The sequence below is a fragment of the Chamaea fasciata genome, unplaced genomic scaffold (assembly GCF_029207755.1).
Source record: "Chamaea fasciata isolate MVZ Bird 193981 ecotype frontalis unplaced genomic scaffold, bChaFas1.0.hap1 SCAF_3, whole genome shotgun sequence".
In the NCBI taxonomy this organism is placed as follows: Eukaryota; Metazoa; Chordata; class Aves; order Passeriformes; family Sylviidae; genus Chamaea; species Chamaea fasciata.
The window spans coordinates 46,468,373-46,490,265 of NW_027094088.1; the positions used below are offsets into that span (position 1 = coordinate 46,468,373).

The 21,893-nt window shown below is 36.2% G+C and overlaps 1 protein-coding gene across 1 annotated transcript in view; it reads left to right on the plus strand.

The window, feature by feature from the left end:
* FMN2 (formin 2) overlaps window positions 1-20,833 on the plus strand; it is a 155,260-nt gene extending 134,427 nt beyond the window's left edge. The window contains exons 17-19 of the mRNA XM_066178849.1: window positions 3,655-3,804; window positions 18,523-18,604; window positions 20,003-20,833. Of these exons, the coding sequence (XP_066034946.1) occupies window positions 3,655-3,804; window positions 18,523-18,604; window positions 20,003-20,029 (259 nt within the window). The 3' untranslated portion in view covers window positions 20,030-20,833. The remainder of the gene's footprint in view (window positions 1-3,654; window positions 3,805-18,522; window positions 18,605-20,002) is intronic.
* The last annotated feature ends 1,060 nt before the right edge of the window (window positions 20,834-21,893 follow it).

The window sequence follows — 21,893 nt, forward strand, 5'->3', positions numbered from 1 at the left end:
TGTCTTATTTTTAATCATGCTTGAAAAGTCAGGCTGTTAGAAGCAAAGGCAGTGACCTCCCTTACCTCTTTTAATCCCTGAAACTAAGTTGCATACCCTTTTCCTCTTCCATGACTCAAAGATCTTCTCTTATGCACCTTTTTTTCCTTTAAGACTCTCAGAGAGAGTAGGGATAAGTATGAACCTTTTCACTTGAGAATTGGACACTAAACAGGCTTTGCAATACTTGTTTCAAAATAAATGTTTAATTTTGCAGGTAGGTGAAGTGAAATTCAAACAGATCAGATGAGTTTCCCAAGGTTGTATGATAGAGAAATTAATTTGAGTATAGGAACAAAAGGCTTTTGATAGCTAGTCCCCTCTTTGATTCAAAATGTCTATGTGATGCACAGTTAAGAAGAGCAACAATGGTATTTGCAGATTCTTTGTTTCAAAGTCTGCTAAAGAATGAGCAGGAAAATTTGAATGGCTTGTCCCAGAGAAAAGCACCAGAGATATTTACTGCCTGGCTGAAGTCTGAAAGGATTGTATCTAGTCTTGGGGCTATGGCAGTGTCATCCAAATTACTCTTTGTATTTAAAATGCACATCCCCTCCTGGAATTAGCCTTGAGATATGTCTAGTTTGACATATGTAAACATTTCCAAATCAAATATTTAAAGACCATGGTAACAGAGAGGATTTATTGCTGTCCATGTTTTATTATTTGATGCGTTTGGCTTGACTTTATTTGCTTTGTCTTTCATGTATGAATTATGGCATTTTGTCTTGTACTACAAAAATGGCAGCATCAAATGTATAGCAAGCAGATTTCCATATGTCTTCTAAATGAACTCTAAGAGACTTCAGTGCTAAAGAAGAGTAGACCTCTCTGGTTGGCAAAAATATGGCAACTGTCTTGACTGTTTGATCTGCATGTATAGTAAAAAATATTTGATTCATGGAGATTTGTGCCCTGACATATTACTGTGTTGCAGATGATGTCTTGTGCATTGTTACTGGGCATTAGAAAGGTGTGACATACTAACAATGACAACTTGCCATGCTGCTGCTGTTTCACATTTCAGAGACAGCTAATTTTCCTAACCTCCCAAACTAACTGCTAGGGAGTCAAGCAACGTGTATGAGTATTTCTCTGCTTTCTATGAACCTAGTAATTATGTTACAGCTGTTAGACACAGCTGTATGAATGTGTAAGTTTGCAGTGGTTATACAAATAGTCCTCACAGAGGTTTTCCGTCACCAGAGAAAAAACACTGGTTATCTCCTGCCGCTCTCAGATAGTTGGAATGATTGAAGCGCAGTGGAAATGTTTGCATCTCTGAGATGCCAGTGCTGGTTAGCTTTTTTTTTTTTTTAATTAGGCATTCTCTTATACAGTATGAATTTCATTTTCTTGGGATGTTTTCCTGTGATGGAATTCTTGCTCATTATCTCATGTACTAAAGCATTACTTGAGATGGCCATTCACTGTCAAATTCTTTTCTCATCATTGTCATTTGCAGAATGTTTTAAAGATTTTGTTTTAAACGTTTCTCAAAACAAGGTTTCTTATATGAAATTCTGTCTTTCTCTGTTTTGCAAATCATTAATGGACTTCATTCAAAGAGCTTCTTCAAAAATAAGTCATTGACTCAGCTGATGGCTCAAGATTTCTCTGTTGGTCTTTATTCTTCACGTTCCTCCAAAAATATTGTCAGTTCATTCTGAAAATTCAAATGAGCCTTTGCTATGACTTCCCCACTGGCCAGGTGTAGAGCTCTAAGTCTAGGGGAAGAGACTGGGAGAAAAAATACCTCCCTGATAACATTTGCAGTCTTGCAAAAAGTTGAAAATATGTGACAGTAGGAAGAAGTTTAAAACAGTGCCGTTTACTGCAATGTCAGGGATATTCTTTTCGAGTGATTCTGTGAAATCAGAGGATAGATAATAAATATATTTCCCAGTATAAAACTGTGGGGAAAATATAAGCAAATAAAATGGAGTGTTTTAATCAGTAGTATCAATCATTAATAAGTCGTTTGAAAAAAATACCCGAACCAAACCCACAACAGAACCCAGCCAAAAAAAAAAAAAAAAAAAAAAAAAAAAAAGAAAAGAAAAGAAAAAAAAAAGGGGGGGGGGAATTATTGACCAAACACTGAGTTACAGAAGTGCCATGGTAGGCTGAGAGAGCTGAAGAAATGACATAATCAGGTAGGGTGGCATTCGAGTACCAATGTCACAAGTTAAAAAATGAGGATGTTTTCTATATTTTTATGCACTACATCTTTGTTACTCAGCATCTACCGTTTGCTTCAGCAGATGGAAAAATGAATTGCAAATTAGAAGAAAAAATGTGATGTAAAATTTGGTTGGTAAATTGATGCTAAATTTGTGAGATGCAGGCTTTTTTATTCTGCAATATGATAATATATGTAGATGCTTATTTTTCAGGTTGGGCAAAAAACTGGAATATTCAGGTTTGAGAATCAGGGTAAACATTTTCTTGTAGAATTTGTGAGAGTGACCCTTACGAATGGTTGAATCTGGCTGTGTTATTTTCACCATCATAATCCATGAATGAAGATATAATTTCTGTGACTAAAATTACATTTCTATCCATTTAGCTGGAATTGGATTTTTCCCCATAATTAAAGTGATGAAAACTGTGATGTATGATTCAGAGAAAATTATCATAGGAGTCAATGAATAGTAATAAATCAGTGAGTAAAGCGCCCACAATTATATTTCAAGTGAGATTTTTTTATTGCATTTTTCATAAAATAAGCAATTCTTCAGTGGCTTGCATGTTGAGCTTCAGATCAGGAAAACATTCTAAAAATCTCAAATATTTACAAAATGTACAGTGAAAAAGCCAAATTGAGTAATAGTTAATCAAGCAATATTTTTAAAAATAATTATTCTGTACCTTCCTGTAAGATTCCTGAAATAAAATAGAAGCAATTCAAACTCAGAAATACATGAAATTTTAATTGTAGTCACAGTCCTCACTCAGTGTGGGAAGTTTGACCTTTGCATTTCAGGAGTAGCTTTTACTTGAGGAGTAGCTTATGTGTTTGCTACGCTAGTTTTACTCTTGCTGTGCTCAGAAGGGACTGTTGGATTGTTCTGGTCGAGTCACAGTGGGCACCTGTTTTCTAGCACAGCTGCTCCTGGGCCAAGTTTTCTGTTGCGTCATTTCTTGTTTAGTACAAAGCAGGTTTGGGTTTTAATATTTCTGTGTAGTCTCCAGCCTAAGCCATTGTGTTGTAGCACAGATCTAACAGAACTTGAAGAAGTTTATTTACAGTCCTTTATGGGCTTTGACTCTGTGTTTTGAAAAGAGCTTTAGACGCAACAGAAAAGCAGTATATGGGTGGGTGTGGATATCTGGATTTGCAGGGCTGTGGACAGTGTGTTCATTTTAGTTTTTGAAATGAAAAATACTTTGGTCAAAACTAGAAACTGTGTTAAATCCCAAATTCTGACTTTACTGGAGAATCATCTTACATTGTGTACCTACTTGTATATGAAGAGCTCAGAACTGTTATGTTTTTATTTTCTTTTATTTTAGATCTGGTACCAAGAATAATTAAATACTTTGTCAGTGTCAAGTAAAAAAAAATACATCCGTGGGTACTGAAGCATTTGGTTTTTCTTCTTTCTTTGACAGCTTTTTGGAAACTACAGCCTATTTCTGTATGAAACCAAAAATGGGCGAGAAGGAGGTGTCCCCACATTCTTTCTTCAGTATTTGGCATGAATTCAGTTCTGACTTCAAAGACTTCTGGAAGAAGGAAAACAAACTTATTCTTCAAGAAAGGTACATTTGTTTGTTTGTTCAAAGGCTTTTCTCAAAGAATGTTACTGGGAGCAATCGCACAGAAACCAGTCAGCCACACTTCATTAGCACACAACCTACTGAATGCCTTTTGGAATTTTCTCAGGTTTTGTTTTTTTAACAGATCATGACACCCCACCCCCACCACCCCCAACCCCCCAGTCATCCTAATTTTTCAATGGAATTTTAATACCAGTTTGTGCTAAAGTTTTTTGGGTCTATTACCTGAACAGTGTTTTTGGCAGAGCGTGTAACTACTATGCTACTGTGAATCCAAGGAATGGAAGACTTGTTTTAGGCCTGAAAGTTGATTAAAGATTTTCATTAGCAAATTTAGTCAAAGAAAGTCAAGGCATTAAGACATAGCATATTGTAAATATTTGTTTGACAGTGCTGGGTAAAAGAAAGAAGGAATAAGTCAATTAACCCTGTGCTAAGAAAAGACTCAGTCTGAATTGTATTGCAAATCACAGCCCAGGTGATGGGGTACACAAGAGCGAGTGTGTATAATAGGCATAAAGAAAAGAGACTGTAGCTTTGAAAAATCAGCCATGGTGTTTGGTCCATGTTTTAGAAGAGTTATGAAGTCTGTACTCACCTGCATGCAGATAGTCCATTGTGGTCACCCTTGGTTTATAAAAATTATGCCAAGAATTAATCAGTTGTTTAAAAAGTAATAAATGTCATATAAGGAAAAATTAAGCAAATGCAAGCATGTAAATTCTAAGCATTGTTATATAATCCTACAGCTGTTAGCAGCTTGAGTTGAAACTACATCTGAGCCTAAACATTGGTGGGATTGAAGCTTTAGATTCATTAAATTATTGTCTTCAGCATGTTATTGGGTAAATTGACAAGAACTTTTTTCAAGTGTACTCATCCTATGTAATTGTCACAGACATCTGACTCCTGGTTTAGAAAGTTACTGAAAACTTTCCTTAGACACCTATCTAGTCAGTGTCATGTATACCGTATGTATTTGCTGTAAGTGGGTACATTTGGGAACAAGAAGTCTCACAGTTAAAAAAAAAATGGATTCTGCTACTATAGCAGGAGCATGGTGCAAATGTTAACACAGTACAGCAGATCTCTGGGGATCTATTTCATATTACTGACTGTCCAAAATAATTTAATTTTATGTAATTAAATATATCTCTTTGAAACTGATTTGACAGTTAAAGAATATCTTTGATTTCCTATGAAGGGATTTAGTTGCATAGCTAATACAGATTAATTTAGTCTTGTATATTTTATAAAAAAGGATTTAAGAAAAATGTCCTTTTATTTCAAAATACTAAGCTATTTTTCTTAAAAAAAATAAAAAAAATTTAAAAATCCTCCAGAGGGTTCACACTGCAAAATAGATAATATCTTTAAAAGACATTAACTAAATTAGCACAAAACTTCTTTCTCCTTCAACATCTAAAGCTTAAGAAAAGAATGGGATTGAATATGATCATTTGACCCTCTTTGACTTCAATGTATGTGTATCCTAAGAGGATGTGTTGAAGCAGCAGAGAAAAAAAGTTGTCTGCCAGCTTGTCCCTTTTAGGGCAAGGGTGGTTTTTGCCTGAAAGGAACTGAACATGTAAAACCTACAAAACAGCTGCGGGTGCAAGATGTGACAGGTAAGGGAAAGGGCAGTGAGAAGGATCTACTGTAGGAAAAGAAACTGGGAGATCCCTTAGAAGAACAGCAGGGACACTTGCTCAAACCCAGACTCTGAACTGGTGGATTGAAGGAGGCTTTTCCAGGGGAATAGACAGGACTGTGTAACTTCAGTCCAGGAAGTCACTGAGGTTAAGACTGAAAATAATACATCCTGAAAATCACAAGTACATTTTTGGTTTGCATTTTAACTTTTACTTGCCTCATCAAGTTTAAATCTTCTGCTCTATTTCATTTGCTCAGGTGAGGCAGGGTTTAGACTTTGGGCACCTTTGATGTCTTGGTTGTGCTCAACTCAGAGATCTTTGGTGTGGTGCTGCTGTGTCAGGTCTGGCAAAGTCAAGCTCTCTTCATTGCATTTTAGGAATTAGAATGTTTTGGCCAAATTGGCAGTAACAGTTTCTCAAGTAAGACATATCACTTACCCAAAAATTAAGAATTTTCTTTGGTTAAAGCTCTGTTTTACCAAAGCCTTTGCACAGAAAATATTTTGCCTCCAGTCGTAGTTCAACCTGATATCTGAAGTTATCTTTTCGGCTTTCTTTCTTGATTTCACATTTCTGCCTCTCTTAATGAAAGACAAGATGGTGTGCCATGAAGGTGTCTTGGTATTGAGAAGTCAAAGGAGAAAAATCTCAATGGAAAAATGCACATTGCCCAGATGCACATCATGATAGTTTTCAAAACCTCGGCCTAGATCAAGAGATCTGTAGGTGACAAAAATCTGAAAACTGCCTATTCCCACTGAAATATAAGTAATTATTTCAAGAAAGATAATTCTCCGTTTTAGGTAATGTTACTGAAATATTTTCTGCTGATAAAGTTGAGGAACAGGCTAGAAATTTAATGGTGAGAGAAACTTTCTGTAGTTGTTCATTGGCAGCAAAATCAAGGGACAGATATGGTGAGACTTTTTCAAAGACTTATGCCACCTTGGTGAGCTATTGATAAGGTTTCTGGCTCACGAAACATACTTTATTTAAAATAATTATTTACAAAATTTACAACTTTATTCCCTTTTCTATTTTAGTTTGGTCATCTTTATCAGTCCCTGGTTGGTTTGGGTTTTTCTGGAATATTTTGTATCCCAGTTTCCATATGGACTGCTAATAGAGGCTGTTCCTTATTTAGTCTCTGCAAATATGTCTCACTCCTTTGCAATAATTTAAGATTTTTGTAGATGGTATTTCCAAAGGTGGTACTATATTTTGCTACTGATAGGTTAAGCGTGTATGTTCTAAAGAAAGCAGCTGGACAGTTCTTATTTTAAACACTTTTTGCTTGGTATTTCAACTTGCATATTGGTTTGCCAGGCATTTATATGCAAAAGATAAACACTGAAGTGTCAGTTTGTATTTCCTTATGAGAAGATGAGAAAAGAAAAATGGCGCGAAGTTAAAAACAATTTTTCTAAAGTTTTCCACTGCTTTCACTCTTCTCTTGCTTGAAGCAGAACTGAAAAATACCATCTGAAGGGACAATTATGCATGATAAACTTTTAAATACAGTTGAAATAAAAAGAAAAACGCACCTGAAAATTACAGTAAAAGCGTAAGTCTGCCAAGAGGCTTTCTGAGCAGTACTATTTTTGTGGTCACACTGCAGTTAAGGGTTACTAGATCATTCCATTACAACTTGATATTGGGTTGTTTATAAATTTTTTGATGACATTTTGTGAAGATTGACATTTCTGATGATATATATATTCCTTTTAAGTGAAAATTTTCACATACTACTTTCTGATAACTTCAAAAATATCTAAAACAAACAAAAAGCCTGGGGGAAAAAAAAAAAGGAAAACCATTATCTAATTTTAATGGAGCGTGTCGTGAATTTTTACAGTTGTGTTGTAGTCATTGTCCTTTAAATATATTTATAATGTGTCAGTCATAGTCTGTGGTTTTCATTCAGACTTCGCAAATTCTTGAAAGGTTTACTGTCAGTACAGCCTGCATTTTGTCCTTAATCAGCAAGAAAGACTAGAAGAGCTGAATAATTTTCCCTAATATTTTTTTATGGTGTTTGAAAAGAGAGGGTATGATTCTGAACTTCACAAGCTTCCCGTTCAGCACCCTTATTATCTATACATGAATCTGAGGTGTTGCATACCCACAGATGCATGTTGCTCTCTGAATACAGTCAGATAATGCACAGCTGCAGTAACAGCTCTGCAAAAGTCTCCCCTTCTTAGGAAAACTCTTAGGCAATCAGACCACCAATCTACAAATGCCTGGCTTTCCCTCCTGTTTTGAAAGAGAGTGTCTTTTACAAGCTGACCTATAAATGTATTAAACCTTTTCTCATTAATCTCCTTCATTCACTTCTAAAAATGTTTTTTTACGTTTTTGAGTTAGATGTAGTCAATCTTATGTGTACAATTTCAGTCTAGCACTTCTGTGAGAGCAAGTATTTTTATTTTTCTTGACATCCAGCAAAGGCCTGCAGAATTGTTGCCCAGATCCTACCATTTTCCTACCAACCAGGAAACGATATGCTGTCCTAAGAATAAAAGATAAAAAGAGCTCATGAAGTAACAACCCAGGAGGGAAGTCTTGAAATGTTCTAAAAATGTTCTAAAAAATTAAAAAGCTAAGCTTGGTCATGGAAGTAAAATATAAAAATACAGTTATTTATCAGAAAATCTCATATTGCTGTGGACAACAATGATTCATCTTTAGGATTACATCTTTTCTTTATGGCCATGAAATATACCCTGGCTTATTACAGTAGCAAAAAGCAGTCAGTCCATTAAGAGATTTTATGTTTTAAAGTTCCATTGCTGTCAAATGTTAGTATCAATATCATCAGGTCATAGATACCAGTTCAGACCTTACTAGAAGCAGATCAGTGATATGGCAGAAACTCATATGCAGGGCTGCAGTTCCACCTTCCCTTTCTCAGGGTGCAAGTGAGGTGCTTACACTTGTTAGCCCTCTCCAGCTCTGGATGTGTTTCCCTCTCTTCAGACTGTTTGCTGTTCTAGAGGGCCTGTGCAGCTTGGCAAAGGTTTACCTTGTATTAGTTGTATTTCTAGATGGGAGAGCTGGAGGAGGAAAGAGCGAGGGGCAGATATAGGTGCCCTGTAGATGTGGGTAAAAGGGATACGCAAACCCTTGTCTTTACTGAGAGTCGTGTTGCTGAACAGAGGCTGTGTCAGGGATGCCAGCAGAGGAGAGTTCATAAGCAGGATCAACACGATGGTAAAATTCTGTAAGTCCCTGATATCTTGCATCACACTAAGCTTGAGAATTTCTTTTGGCTGACTTTATTCAACCCTTTAACTCCCACGATAAATCTTTGACACATTAAAAATAATCTATAAACTCAGAAAAATGCTCTCGTCTCTCAAATGCAAAAGTTGCCCGTTCCCGTAAGAATAGCAGTTAAGCTGGCACCTGGTGTGTCACACTGTGTATATCTAGATGAAAGGGAGATTCCTGGCCAGCATGTCTCCACAGCTCATTGATCTCCCTCTGCAGAAAGACTGGTATGTCTCCCTACAGACTCCTCGGCAGGATGATTTAAAACTTGCTGTTGAGCAATTTAAAGTCTGGCATGGGATATCTGTACATTGCACAGTGAGGAGCATATTGGTAAGCTGCCACTTCTGCTTGCAGAGGAGGGCATTAAATCCCATAGCACGAGCAATGTCCTCTCAGAGTAATTTAAGGGATATTTTTTTAACGCTTATAATATGAACCAGTGAGTCAGACTTGAGAGTGAGAAATCGAGGGACATGGGAATAGGTACTTGCAAAGAAATGCAGAGGTGGAAGAAAAGGGAAGAAAAATCTATATGGAGTTGCAACATGAGAGGGAAATGATGGACATGTGGGGTATGTTTAGTGGGGTCACATTTTGCTTGGCATGCTCCTGTAATGCCAACTAAAAGCTCCAAGTGTTATGTTAGTGAGTAGTCATGGGCAGATACATTTGCTGACGTCTCTTGGAAGCTTTAGTCTCAATGTGTTTATTGCACTCTAACCAACTGAGCTGGTAAGCATGGGTTTACAACTCAGTTATAATGACATTTCAAAACAGAAGACAATTTTACGTGACATTGAATTGAATAATTACATGGATCTTCGAGTTTTGAGAGTATTTCAAAATTGTTAACCTTAATAGCTTTCTGTTATAGGCCCTGGAAAATCTACTTTAAAAAGCCTAAACATACCAAAGATTCAGCAGCTAGCTCTGAGGCAGTACCTCACAAAGACACTGTTAGCTGTCAAGATAACAGAGGTTGCTCAACATGTATGGTTTTCTTCTTGTGTGTTTTTTGGTAATTAGCTGGGGTGGGGGTTTTTTGTTTTTATTTTAATTAATACATCATCCTACTTTGGTTACGGGGAGGTGAACAGAACTTTCATTTCTTAGCATTGCTTGTGAGAGAAAAGTTTTGGGGGAAAAAAAGCATTTGGAGACACGTTTCTCAGTCTGGATCTGAGGTGGAAAATCCTTTTGAATACCTTAGTCTAATATTTTTAAGCAGTCCTGTGTTTTATAAGACAGGAAAAATATTTCCATTTTCAGCTGTGAGCCAACTGGTGCTTACAAATATTAAACTTTAAAAAAGTGAAAGACCTAGTAAAAAATTCGTTCCAAATGTATAATGTTTCCTAATTTTCGTGACTTGTTTGAGTTTGGATTTCAGAATTGCCTCCATGTAAACAGCAAAGGGCTCTTCTGTAGTATCTGTCTGGTGATGGTGTTGTATCATGCTGGCACATTATGTTGCATCCTAGTATGTGTGTTTTGCATAAAAAGAAGGTAGCTAACAATCATCATTTCATAATGAAGTTTACAGACTCTTTTCATGGCTGACTTAATATCAGACTGGGTGTGATAGTCAAAGCTGTAGTGATAGGATAGGATGCCTTTATTTCTACCATAGAGTGATCTTTTCAATCTTTTTTTAACCTTTTCCTGTTCACCACCTCTTGAATAAAAAATGACATTTTTCTATTATAAAAACAGGGGCTACATATTCAATAGATACTTGCATATTGGTGGAAATAATTCTATAATTAAAAAATTTAAACAGAACTTTTTTAGGCACTACACTTTTTATACTTGTTAGTGTTTTTGTTCCCAGGCAAAATGACCACTTTGACATTTGAGGTGCAATAAAGCATTGTAATGTTTTAGAAATGAACAGCATTTGTCATTAAATATTAGTCCCCAAATGCTTGAAATGCTCAGAAAGGCTTAAAATCTACTGTAACCCAGACTGATCCTGAACTACTGAAGATGTGAACTTCCTTGCTCTCCAGCAGTTTGTTAAACCAATGCATAGGGTTGGCACATCCATTCAGTGTAAGCGCTGTGGGCTGTAACGGATGTGGGCGTGTTTTATGCTATCGGTGTAGGGAACAGTCTAACATCAGGGGGTTTTCTTACAAATGTGAGAAGAACCTTTCTGTGTTTGCAGTCAATTTTGAATTGTTATGGAATGATGGATGGGCACTTTTTACTTCATGCAGCAAAGTTCAAGGCCTCTTACTTTCCCATCTCCTGCACTGGAAATCTCTTAATGTTGTGGCTCTCCAGCTGAATTCAGGGGGGGGTTTTGGTTTGGTTTGTTTTTTTGGTTTTTTTTTTTTTGGTTTGGTGTTTTTGGGGGGTTTGTTTGTTTGTTTTCATTTTCTCTTCACTGATCCCTTCTGTTCACTCAGTTCTCATATTTGCTTGTACTACCAATCTGGTAGCTATCAATAGTCCAGTGTAGTAGCCCAAACATAACCAATGTAGCAACTCTTCTCTCCAGGGTATGTTTCCATTTTCTCTTTAAGAATCACCTTCTCCATGTAGTCTGTTTACTGAGACTTTTCTTATCTTTTTCGACATGATGGGTTTTTTGCTTTCTTTTACTCCATCTGCTACTTAAAAATGTTTTACAGCTAACACCGAGTTTCACACTTCGGTTCACTCATGAGTGTCTTTTGCTTGCTGATTATGTTGCCAGTTTTACCTCACTTCTGATCTTCTTCCCTTTCCTTATCATTTCCTGTTGAATTTCCTAACCAAATAGCTCAAATGCAGCCAGCTTCTTTGAGAGCAGCCTGGCTTCAGTTCCGAGAAAAACAGTGGAAGGTGATGACTATCTTTTCTTAGATTAATTTCAATCTTGATATGTAAAGTCTGTAGAAAAGTGATTTCCATCTTGCCTGAAGGTAGCCAGGTATAGCCTGAAATACTGGCCACTCTGACAATTTAATGACAAAGGACATAAAATGTATTAATGTATTTAAGCGGACATATGTATGTTTGCCTTTTATTAAAAGTATAACCATTCTTTAACAGTTCAATTTTTTTGTTTCATTACATTTTCAATGTGAAATTCTCTTTAATGTTAAAATTATAATCTTAAAATCAGGTTTTGCACAGTATTCTCTTTATTTTATTTATTTACATCCGTATATCTCTTCACAGATAAAAGCAGAACCCCTAGATCACCAAGAGTATGATTGCCAGAGAGAATGAAGTGAAACTAAATACTTCTGAGTTTAAATACTTTCAGAGTATTTTTAAGTGTTCGGTGAAGCACAGTGAGACTCCGTAAATGGGAAAGTCTAATTTTCATTTCAATTAGCCTTAAAGCTTTATTTTAGGCCCATTTAATATGATGCCCACCAAAAAAAAAAAAAAAAAATTATTCCCCAACATCTACACTGTTGACGGAGGAGGTATTTTATTCGGGGTCCTGAATATTATAATACAGATTATTTTCCATGTTAAGTGGCCAGATTAAAACATTTTAATCTGTCTGTGGCCCTCTGAGTGAAATTATGATTAATCACTGTGTCTTTCTAACAGCCATTGTCTGCTTCATGGTCCTTGAATTAACCATGCAAGGAGCTGGCAGGGATGTCAGGATAGTCTCATACATTATGTCTCTGTTGGTAGGTCAAGGTTAGGTTTCATCAGTTTGTTTGACAGGACCAGGTACATTACAATGTAATTCTTATCTATATAAAGTCTTTGCAGTCAGTTACTGAATCATATCTGTGTCATCACTTCAACTCTATTGGCATGAAAGTAAAAGCTCTACATTTTTTTTATTCGACTTCTATGTTAGAAATTCTAATTTTCCATTCTGGGGTTTATGTTTTGGTTTCTCCCTTAGTGAAAAAATATTTTCAATATTTTAGTCAACGAATAAAATATAGGAACACTGCCCTGGAAGAGTTTAAGGAGAAAGTTTTAAAGTTTTCTGCCCTTGAAATCTGAAAGATGTTTGGCTTTTGATAATTTAGTGGAGGACTTTTTATTTGTTTTTATATGTAAAGGTACTATTATTATTATAAACAAGTTTAATTCAATCTTCAACCCAGACAAAGCTACACAAGATATTTTGGCAACACTCCTTTTATTTAACTGATAATAAGTACTTAGTAGTATAACATGTATTGGCCTCAGCCCTGTTTCGTGTTAAAAAATGCAGAATATCTGCAGAAAAATGTCTTCTGGGTTTCATGAACTGTACTGTCAACCGTAAAAGTAGTATCTGTCTGAGTTTATCATGGAAGTTTTTGTGAGCAGCTCTACTATCTAAGGCATAACTTTCCAGTGCTCTCACTGTGATTACATTTGTCATGTCATAGTGCTTGCTAGTGAAGTGTAAGGCGGCCAAGCCTAGATGGAGCCAGTAGGAAATGAATCTGTCTGCCACAGATACTTCAGACAAAATTATTAATGTTTAGTGGCAGGGAAGTGGCTACCCCTTCAACGGATTGAATGATGACAGAAAGTCTTTAAGCCTTGATAAGGTTGTGGCCAAGCTGGCTTTTGGTCTAGAAGGTAGATAAAAACACTCTGTCTTTTGGGTTTTTAAGCATGTCTGGTTTCTTTTTGCTGTGTGCATGCTGAAGTGTAACTTGCTTATTCATCTTACCGGCTGTCTTTAAATTTAATAATGTTTTTTATATTTGTCTCACAATCAGTATGGGGTACAAGGAGGTGGTAGTGCTGGAGAAAAGTTTTTATGATGATGGAAATAAGAAACTACCTATTTTGTTACAGGTGGCAGTTGATAGACTCAGTCTTATTAAGTAGCAGATTTTAGGACTAATTCTTAGGCTCTGTAAGTGACTGGCTATTCATTCTCTTGTGTATTTTTTATTTTTTTTTTAACTGATCCACTGGTCACCCAATGTTTTATGTTCCCTACATGTTTTCCTATTGTTGGGGCTATTTAAAAGTATATTCTTTCTGAAATAATGTGAGAAATGCTTCAGCTAAATTTAATATTGAAGGAGATTCAAGTGATGAACGCTCTTAACAAGTATTTGTAGAAACTACTCTGGGCCTGAATAACTCTACTCTGAAGATTACTACAGTGAGAGTTAATCAACTCTCTTGTTGTCTAGGCTGGGAAGACTGGTTTTTTGTAGGATTATGTTCTCACTAAGACAAAATCAAGAAACTACGTGGGAAAAGAATAAGAGGCAAAAATTACTAAAGGTAGCACAGCTGATGTTATCTTTTCTGTCAAACTGATGTGCTCACTTTTGAGCCAGAATTGGCATAAGATGGGACAGGGATTGATAGTAAATGAACCAAAGTCAGTTTGCTGAAAAAAAGTGAGTTTGTGAAGTGGTTGTGAATATGAAGTGGGATAGTTTGAGCATCAGTTTAGCAAAGTTTAGCACACTGCAAGCTTGCAAGTCATTCCCACCACACTTAGCAAGTTAAGGGTACCACGTGACTTCTTCAAGAGCACACCATGTCCTTTCCACCTCCATCTTCCTCTCTCACTTTCAGATCATGCCTTGAAGATCTGTCTTGCATCTGAGGATCTGGTTGCTTTTGAGAGTGCCGGCTCTGTAAGGGGACCGAACAGCTTCTCTAACAGAAAGTATTGGTAGTGTAGAACTAAATAGTTTAAGTAAAAACAGATTTTCGGAAAAATAAATCATTTTATCACGTCTGCCTTTGCCCAAGGGTCATAATTCTCAGGAACTGGGGACCACTCACCTTCCGCAGACTTTTCTTTCACAATCTCCACAGTGGCAGCCTATCTTTCCACACAAGGCCTGACAATTGAATACCCATCCCTTTCCTAGGAATGTCTTTTTTAACTGTTTTTTTGCTGTTTGAGCTCTGCATTGGCACAATGGTAGTGTCATTCTGGCCTGGAGCTTGGAAATATGTTGTTGTATGCTATTGCTTCTCCTTTTGTGACTGTTTGGGGTCTTGTGTTGTTTTCTCCAAAAGCCCTTCTTCCTCCTCCCATTATTGAATTAGATCCATTCGTTTCTTCATGAAGCTCTATCAACTCACCACAGTTGAGTTAACCCATAATCAGTAATGTTCATGCAATTTTTGCACTTTTTTTGTCTTAGATTATTATCTTGCACCTCCATGCTGTACAAGGTCTCACTGAAGTCAGTGGGAAGTAGTGCCGGAAAAGCCTGAGCAAGAGGAAGGTACACAGGGATTTGCTTGCCACTGTGAGAAATATGGCTTGAACCAGGCATGAGCTGACAGAAACAATGTGGTTTTGCCTAAATCCTGTTAATTTCATGGAAAGATGAAAAAACTTTCATGGCCAATAGAGAAAATCCAAGATGACAAAAACTTGCCAGTGGCAAATATTTTCCAACTGAACTAAGACTATCGCCCTTACTTCAAAGGTAACTTCTTATCTGCTTTCCTAGATCACACAGTTTAAACAGTGTGGATGAACCTACAAAACACATCCTTTTCCTCTTCCAGAAGGATTAAGTTATTTTAATTTTACATTTAATAAAATATTAATGAAACTAAATGATCAGCCTTCATGAAATATATTTATACACAGTAAAAATTGGTAACCACACTCAATGGTTTATGATTTAGCCCTGTGGAAGGCTAAAATTTGCCTTTGTCTCTATTTCACCAGTCTGCTGGATTTTCTTTTTTAGATACAGCTGTAGGTTTATACAGTTCTCCATGCCTCCAGATTTAATATGATCACAAGCTAAGCCTCCTTGAAGTGAGCTTTTGGTGTGCTGTCTTTACGTTTCTGAGGGCATTTCTTGCTGAAGAAGCATATGCATGGGTCACATGAGCTTCACTGGGGCTCTATCCAACCACTTGGATCTTCCTGCACAGATAGCAGGATGCGAGCCAGGAGGCTGTGGGCTGTCCAGACCCATGCAGTGAGTCAGTGATATGGTTGGAACTGGAACTGAGTGGTTGCTAGGTCTCAGCTTTAAGTGCATTAGGGAGTAATGCTTCTCATCTTCTGTATTTCCCTTGGTCTGAATAAATTGGCTCAAATTCCAAGGAATTTCAAAAAGCTCCCAAAACCTTGAGGACCACAGCCATACTATTGAGACCAGCACCTCTCACATAATCCTGGAAATTTAAACCTTAAGACTGTCACTTTTCAGTCTGGAGGTTGTGGATAATTTTTGAAACTCCATCTCAGGGGCACATAAGTTCTGACTTCCTCCTTCACAGGGTGGTAGCGTGTTACTAACATTTTGCTGTTCCAAGCAGAGACAGCCTTTCTCCAAAAAGCTGTTTCTCTAACTGAAGCAGAATATGTAGAGGTGTTATACTGACAGTGACACTTCATGGGTGTTTAGAGAAAAACTGCATTATCAAGGGTTCCTTACTGTGTGAGGATTTTCGCTTTGAATTAACATGAGACTCGCACGGAGCGGTGTTGTCTCATGACCTGCTATGTTAGCAAGCATTGGGTAATCCATCCTGGAAGGGGGATATTTAGGTGGGACAGAGTGGAATTGAAGATTCCCTGGAATTTCCCAAGAATAACATCTGGATCCGTGTGAACTGGTTTGGTAAACATTTTTGTATGTTACATATGCTTCCAGTTGCATGTTGAGTATTCCGAATACCTGCATATATTACAGTGCTTCAAGAAAACAGTAATTTTGATAAACTCAATAGTACTGGTATAGTCCCTGTACAAATACTGGGATTTGATACTAATTTGCTCACAAGTAAGATTTCATTTTGGTTTTTAAATGATGTCTACAGTGAAGGGAGCCAGGTATGCCTGTATTTGAAAAAGAGGAAATTATATGATAGATGTGCTATTTTATATCTGACTTTGTAAGAGTAACTTTTGATAGGTTGGAATGTGTCTGAATATTTAGAAAAGACAATGGGAAGATCAGTGTCACAGATATTTTTCCTCTTTTGGAGGAAAGTAGACATGAAGCAGATGAAAAATTGTTATAGGGAAAAAGAAAAGGTCTTTGAGTTTTTCTTCATTCTGCATCATTCCCATAAGTTTCTATTTGAAGCTATCACCACATTTTGGCTGCCACTTTTACTGAATCTATTTAAATACATTTTAAAGGTGAATTACTTGGCTGCTTGACATTTTTGTTTTAGATTATGCTGCAGTCTGTATGATTTGAAGTTAGAGAGAAAGTATTACAGCTTGAAATAACAGGTTTCAAAGCTTTTTTTTTCCCCCTGACCTGTGTACACGAAGGTTTTCCTACACTGACAATATACAAAGCCATCAAATGAAGAGAGCAGCTTGTGGAAGTGCTGAAAAAGAACTGACATTTAAATTAATTTTTGAAAGTATAAATTTGAAACTTATGAAAAGAACAAGGTGTGTCTGGTGAAATTGAATAGAGATGAATGTAAAGGCAGTTTTTTAATGTGCTTAGCAGACACAGCTGGAGTTTTGTTTTCAAAATCTTGGCCCTTACCACACACAGAGAAATATTCAAAAATAATAGTAACACAGAGTTGGATTCTCACATTGCCCTGTGGAGCCTCAGTGAAATAACAGACATACAAGTGGTCTGGAGATAAACTGCAAGGAACCAGCCAAGGATATATGATTTCTTAATATCATTTAACTGTTGTTTCTTTTTTCACTCTTGGATAATGGTGAAAGTCAGACTAAGTGCCATCTCAAGTCCATATTTTTTGGCAAGATCAAGCCAATATAAGATTTATGCTTTTGTTTTCTATTTTCTTATTTATCAATAAATCTCTCATTAAAAAAAAAATCAAAGCTCTCACATGATGTTCTCTTACAGAAAGTGTTTACAAAGTCTTTACAACTCAGAGAATTCATAGCATAAATCTGTTATTATCAATGTTATTATCAGTGTTTCAGCAATCGTGTGTTTATGAGGTCGATATATAAAATGAGTGAAAATTGTAAAGAAACATTTTACAGTGGGACATTGAACCCAGCTTGATTCTGGCAGGTTCCCAGTCTGAGTGTAGTCCTCTGCCTTTCACAGCTTGTTTCCTATCTGCATGACAAAAAGTGCATTTCTCTCACCAAAAATGTGGTGGCATTTCACAAGGTCCTAATTTGGTACTGTTTGCCATGTCAGGAAGCACTCAGAAGTGGACCCTTACTTTTAGAACCTCCTCCTCTCTTTCCATCTAAGTGCCAAAGTGCATTCATCCCCAACGGTCATGTAAGCCTTGAGGTTCTGCAGCTTTGGAAGTAAAGAGATGTGTGCAGTGACGTGCATCACCTTGGGTTAAACAACATGTTCCATGGAAATTTTCCTTTTTTTTTTTTGTTTTTAAAGTTAGAGAGTAAAGACTGGAAATTTAGGTTAAGCGATTTTGCCATTTTAAATACAAACAAAAATGGGTGGAAGGGAACATAACTTGGTGACAAACTTTGTTTAAACTGCAATTGAAGTGCTGAGGGTTGGAATAGATGAAGAATTATTTTAAACAGTGATAAAAATGAGTTTTCTTAGCAATATTTTCATGAATGCTCTGAAATGTAAACTTCACATCATCCAGTGTATTTTAAACCCTCATAGGTTTGAATCCTCAACTGCAGTAAGTATTGATTGCTTTTGGAACTAGAATTGATTATGCAATTGATTATGCCTGTCCATGTAAGTGCCAGGTATGGCTACAACAGCCCTGGAGTGCAAGAACTATTTTGTGGAGCATGCTAATGAATATATGGAGAATAGAGTTACCCATTTGTGTCCTCAGGCCTTAACTTTTAAGTTACATACTGCCTTGTCTTTGTAAATTTTGTTGGTGTACAGGAGTATTTATAGATTTTGTCTCTCTTCAGAGTCAAAGAAGCAGAGGAAGTCTGCAGGCAGAAAAAGGGGAAGTCGCTATACAATATTAGACCGAAACATGACTCTGGAATTGTAAGTAAAAATTCTAGCAACACTTCTGTTTATATCACTTGTTCTACCTTTTTCTCTTTGCATTTTATAGGTAGGTTATTCTTGATGTATGTTTTTGTTCTGAGTTGGTTTTTTGGTTTTATTCTTTAATGTTTAACATTTTCCTTAAAGGCATTAAATTAACAAACTTGAAATCTGCCTATGAATATTACTCCACAAAACAGATGTAGCACAAGCAAGAGGAGTTTATTATTGCCCCACTGTGCCAATGTGTGTACTTCCCAGTCTTGGTGTAGGATGCACATAGAAGGCAGAAAGGCAGTTTTGGTCTTCCAGCTTATTCAGTTTCTATTCACTCTCTTTTCTACAGATACAGAATGAAAGGAAGAATTTTGATAGTTACACATTTTTCAAGCTGGATCACTGTATCAAATACAGTGGTTTCTGATCCACTGATATGGATTTCTTTGGAATAGAAACAGAGAAAAAGATAATACTGTGCTTTCACCATTCTTTTGAAAACAAATAACTAACTTCAGTGATAATAGAGGATTAATTCTGTTCATTCAATGAAACCTTTCCCTTATGATTGCCTAACCATTGTAAAGATCATGACTAATTTTACAGAAAAATTATTCTGGTACCTCACATTTAAATCACAACTGTAGCAACTGGCCATCATTTATGTTTGAAAAATATTAGAAGATTTTTTCACATGTTTTTGTCCCTGTCTGTGTCCTCTGCTCCCCACCATCCCAAGACATGACTTAATTCTTTTGTGCTTTGCAGTCATAGCTGTGCAGTCATATTATCTGTGACACATTCTGTAAATGAAGCATGTGGTAACTTACTGTATTCTAACTAACATAATCTGACAAAGGAAGCAATAATATTGCATTTATTGTTTCTTATTTTGATTGTTTAGTGAGAGTTGACTGTAGTTAGTGCCACAAGAAGTGTAAATGGAGTGCTACCTTGGCAAGGAATTATAAACTACATTTTATCAATTTTATTCAAACACAGATCAACGTTATTTCAAAGAAATACCTCAAATTAACATTGTTTTGGAATTCTCCATCTAACTTATAAACTGGTGTATATGAAGATGCTGAGATTTCTTTTAAGAAATAACTATTTGTTTAATTATTCCTGTATCATTCTTATTTGCACTGAAACAGGCACCTTCAGTCTTAGTGAAAATTTGATGAGTGAAAAGGAAAGCAAAAAATATTTCACAAGCAGGATACAGCTGTAGTCTGCTTCAGTTCTAGATTCAAAGTTTATTTGTGAAGTCAGTTCTACAGTAAATATAATCAAACATTTGCCTATGTATTTCTATGCTTTTCAGATTCGTGTAAGGTGGTTTTGTGTGCACTCGAATTTTGTCCTTATTTTAAAAATATTTATTTTATTTTTCAGAAAGCAAAGATAAGTATGAAAATCTGAGAGAAGAAATTCAAAAGCCATTGTTACCTGGTTACCAAAACTCAACATGCCTGTGGGTGGGGAGTGAGAGGGAAGGAAACTACATCATCCTGATCATTTGCTTCCTTGACCTTTTAAAATTTGCTTTTTGTTCTCTAGAGTTTTCCACCAACTGATGTGTTATTGTACATTCATTCACGAATGTAATCACTTTAATGGAGTGCCCAGAAATAGACTAGGTATGGACTTGAAACACCTTCCCTGTACTCTGTGTCTCCCTTGCCACACAAAAATGGTATTTTGTAAACTGTATGGTATATTAAAAATAGGACAAGTCAGCATGCATAAAAAGTGGCATCTGCATCAGTTCTGAACATGCTGAAAATTGCATTAAGTTGAACTTCATAAGAATGCTACTTGGTACAGTAAAACATTTCCATTCCTACTGGCAACATGTAACACAAATACTTCATGGCACTGCACTTAGATTAGGGAAAGAAATGTTACTCCTAGTGAATTGTTTGTATCTGTTTCATGTTGGCATTTGTAGTTTGTATTTTGAATCGTTAAGTGCTGTTTATACAGTATAATCAATGCTTTCCCAACTTGTTTGGTTGCCCTCCATGACTAAATATTTGTGGAACAAGATGTTTACTGTAACTATCTTTAAAATCGATAAGGCAGCATACTTTTACTTCATCTTTTGCCAGATAGTGAATGCCAGGTGGTATGGGGGTCAGAAATCCAGTATTAAAAAAAAAAAGAAAGAAAGATAGAAAAAAGAAAAAAATTAAAAAAAAAAAAAAAAAAAAAAAAAGAAAAAAATGAAAAAGAAAAAGCAGAAAAATACTGAAAAGCACAGAAGTATGATAGAGACTATGAGAGATTTGGCTATTATAGTTTGTTAATATATAAAGCAGCTAATACTTTTACATGAACTTTAGAAGGTATAGTATAGTTTTAACTGCTGATCCCTTAAGTCAGACAGGCTTTTGGCCACATGTACATGACTTCCCTTCTGGAATTAGCTTTACAGTTAATTTAAAACTCCTTTAGAGAGCCATTAAAAGATGCACACGGAGACAACATTTATGGAAAACAGTAGCCAATTCTAGTGACAGAACATAGACTACCAGCTAATTGACATCAATTTCACACTTAACAGAATTACAGACATTTCCTTCAGGCTTTCAGTGTCCCTAACTAGGAGGTTAATGATTGAAATATATGACTTAGGGCTTCCATTTTAAACCACATCCTTACTTCCTATTTGCAATCCAGAATTCGCTGTATCAGTTTTGGACTGCTCAACTGATAACAACCCCTTCCTCCAGACCTTATTTAAGAGCCCCAAACCAATCAGCTTGATTGATAACGTTTTTATTTCAAAACTAGTTTTTCCTGAAAGCAGCTCACAGCTCTGGAGCCTGAAAGACACTGGGGTTAGGCAAATGAGCTCTGACCTCTATTCCCTGTCTAATCTAGCACATCAACAGACATTCCGAGCTGTTCAGAGGCTAGTATACTCTACAGGGTGTCATAAAAGGAAGGGCAAAATATGACCTCAGGAATCTGTTGTTCTTCACATATACCAAGCACTAGAAAAGATGGTTTTTTTCACTGTGTGAAAAGCAAGTCTCCTGTTGCTGATAAACCTATGTGAAAATCTGTACTAGTAGTAATTTCTGGCAGGGATATAAATTACCAAGAATGGAATTCTAAAATTTTGTGTTGTTGGGAGTAACATTACTATTTGGGGAAGAGAAAATAAGAGATTATTTGCTGTAACAACTAACTTATGGAGAAAAAAAAACTTTAAAGAGTAAAGCTATTTTAATGGCACTGATTCAAATCCATGTTTGTATTTATGTATACAAGAGTCTTT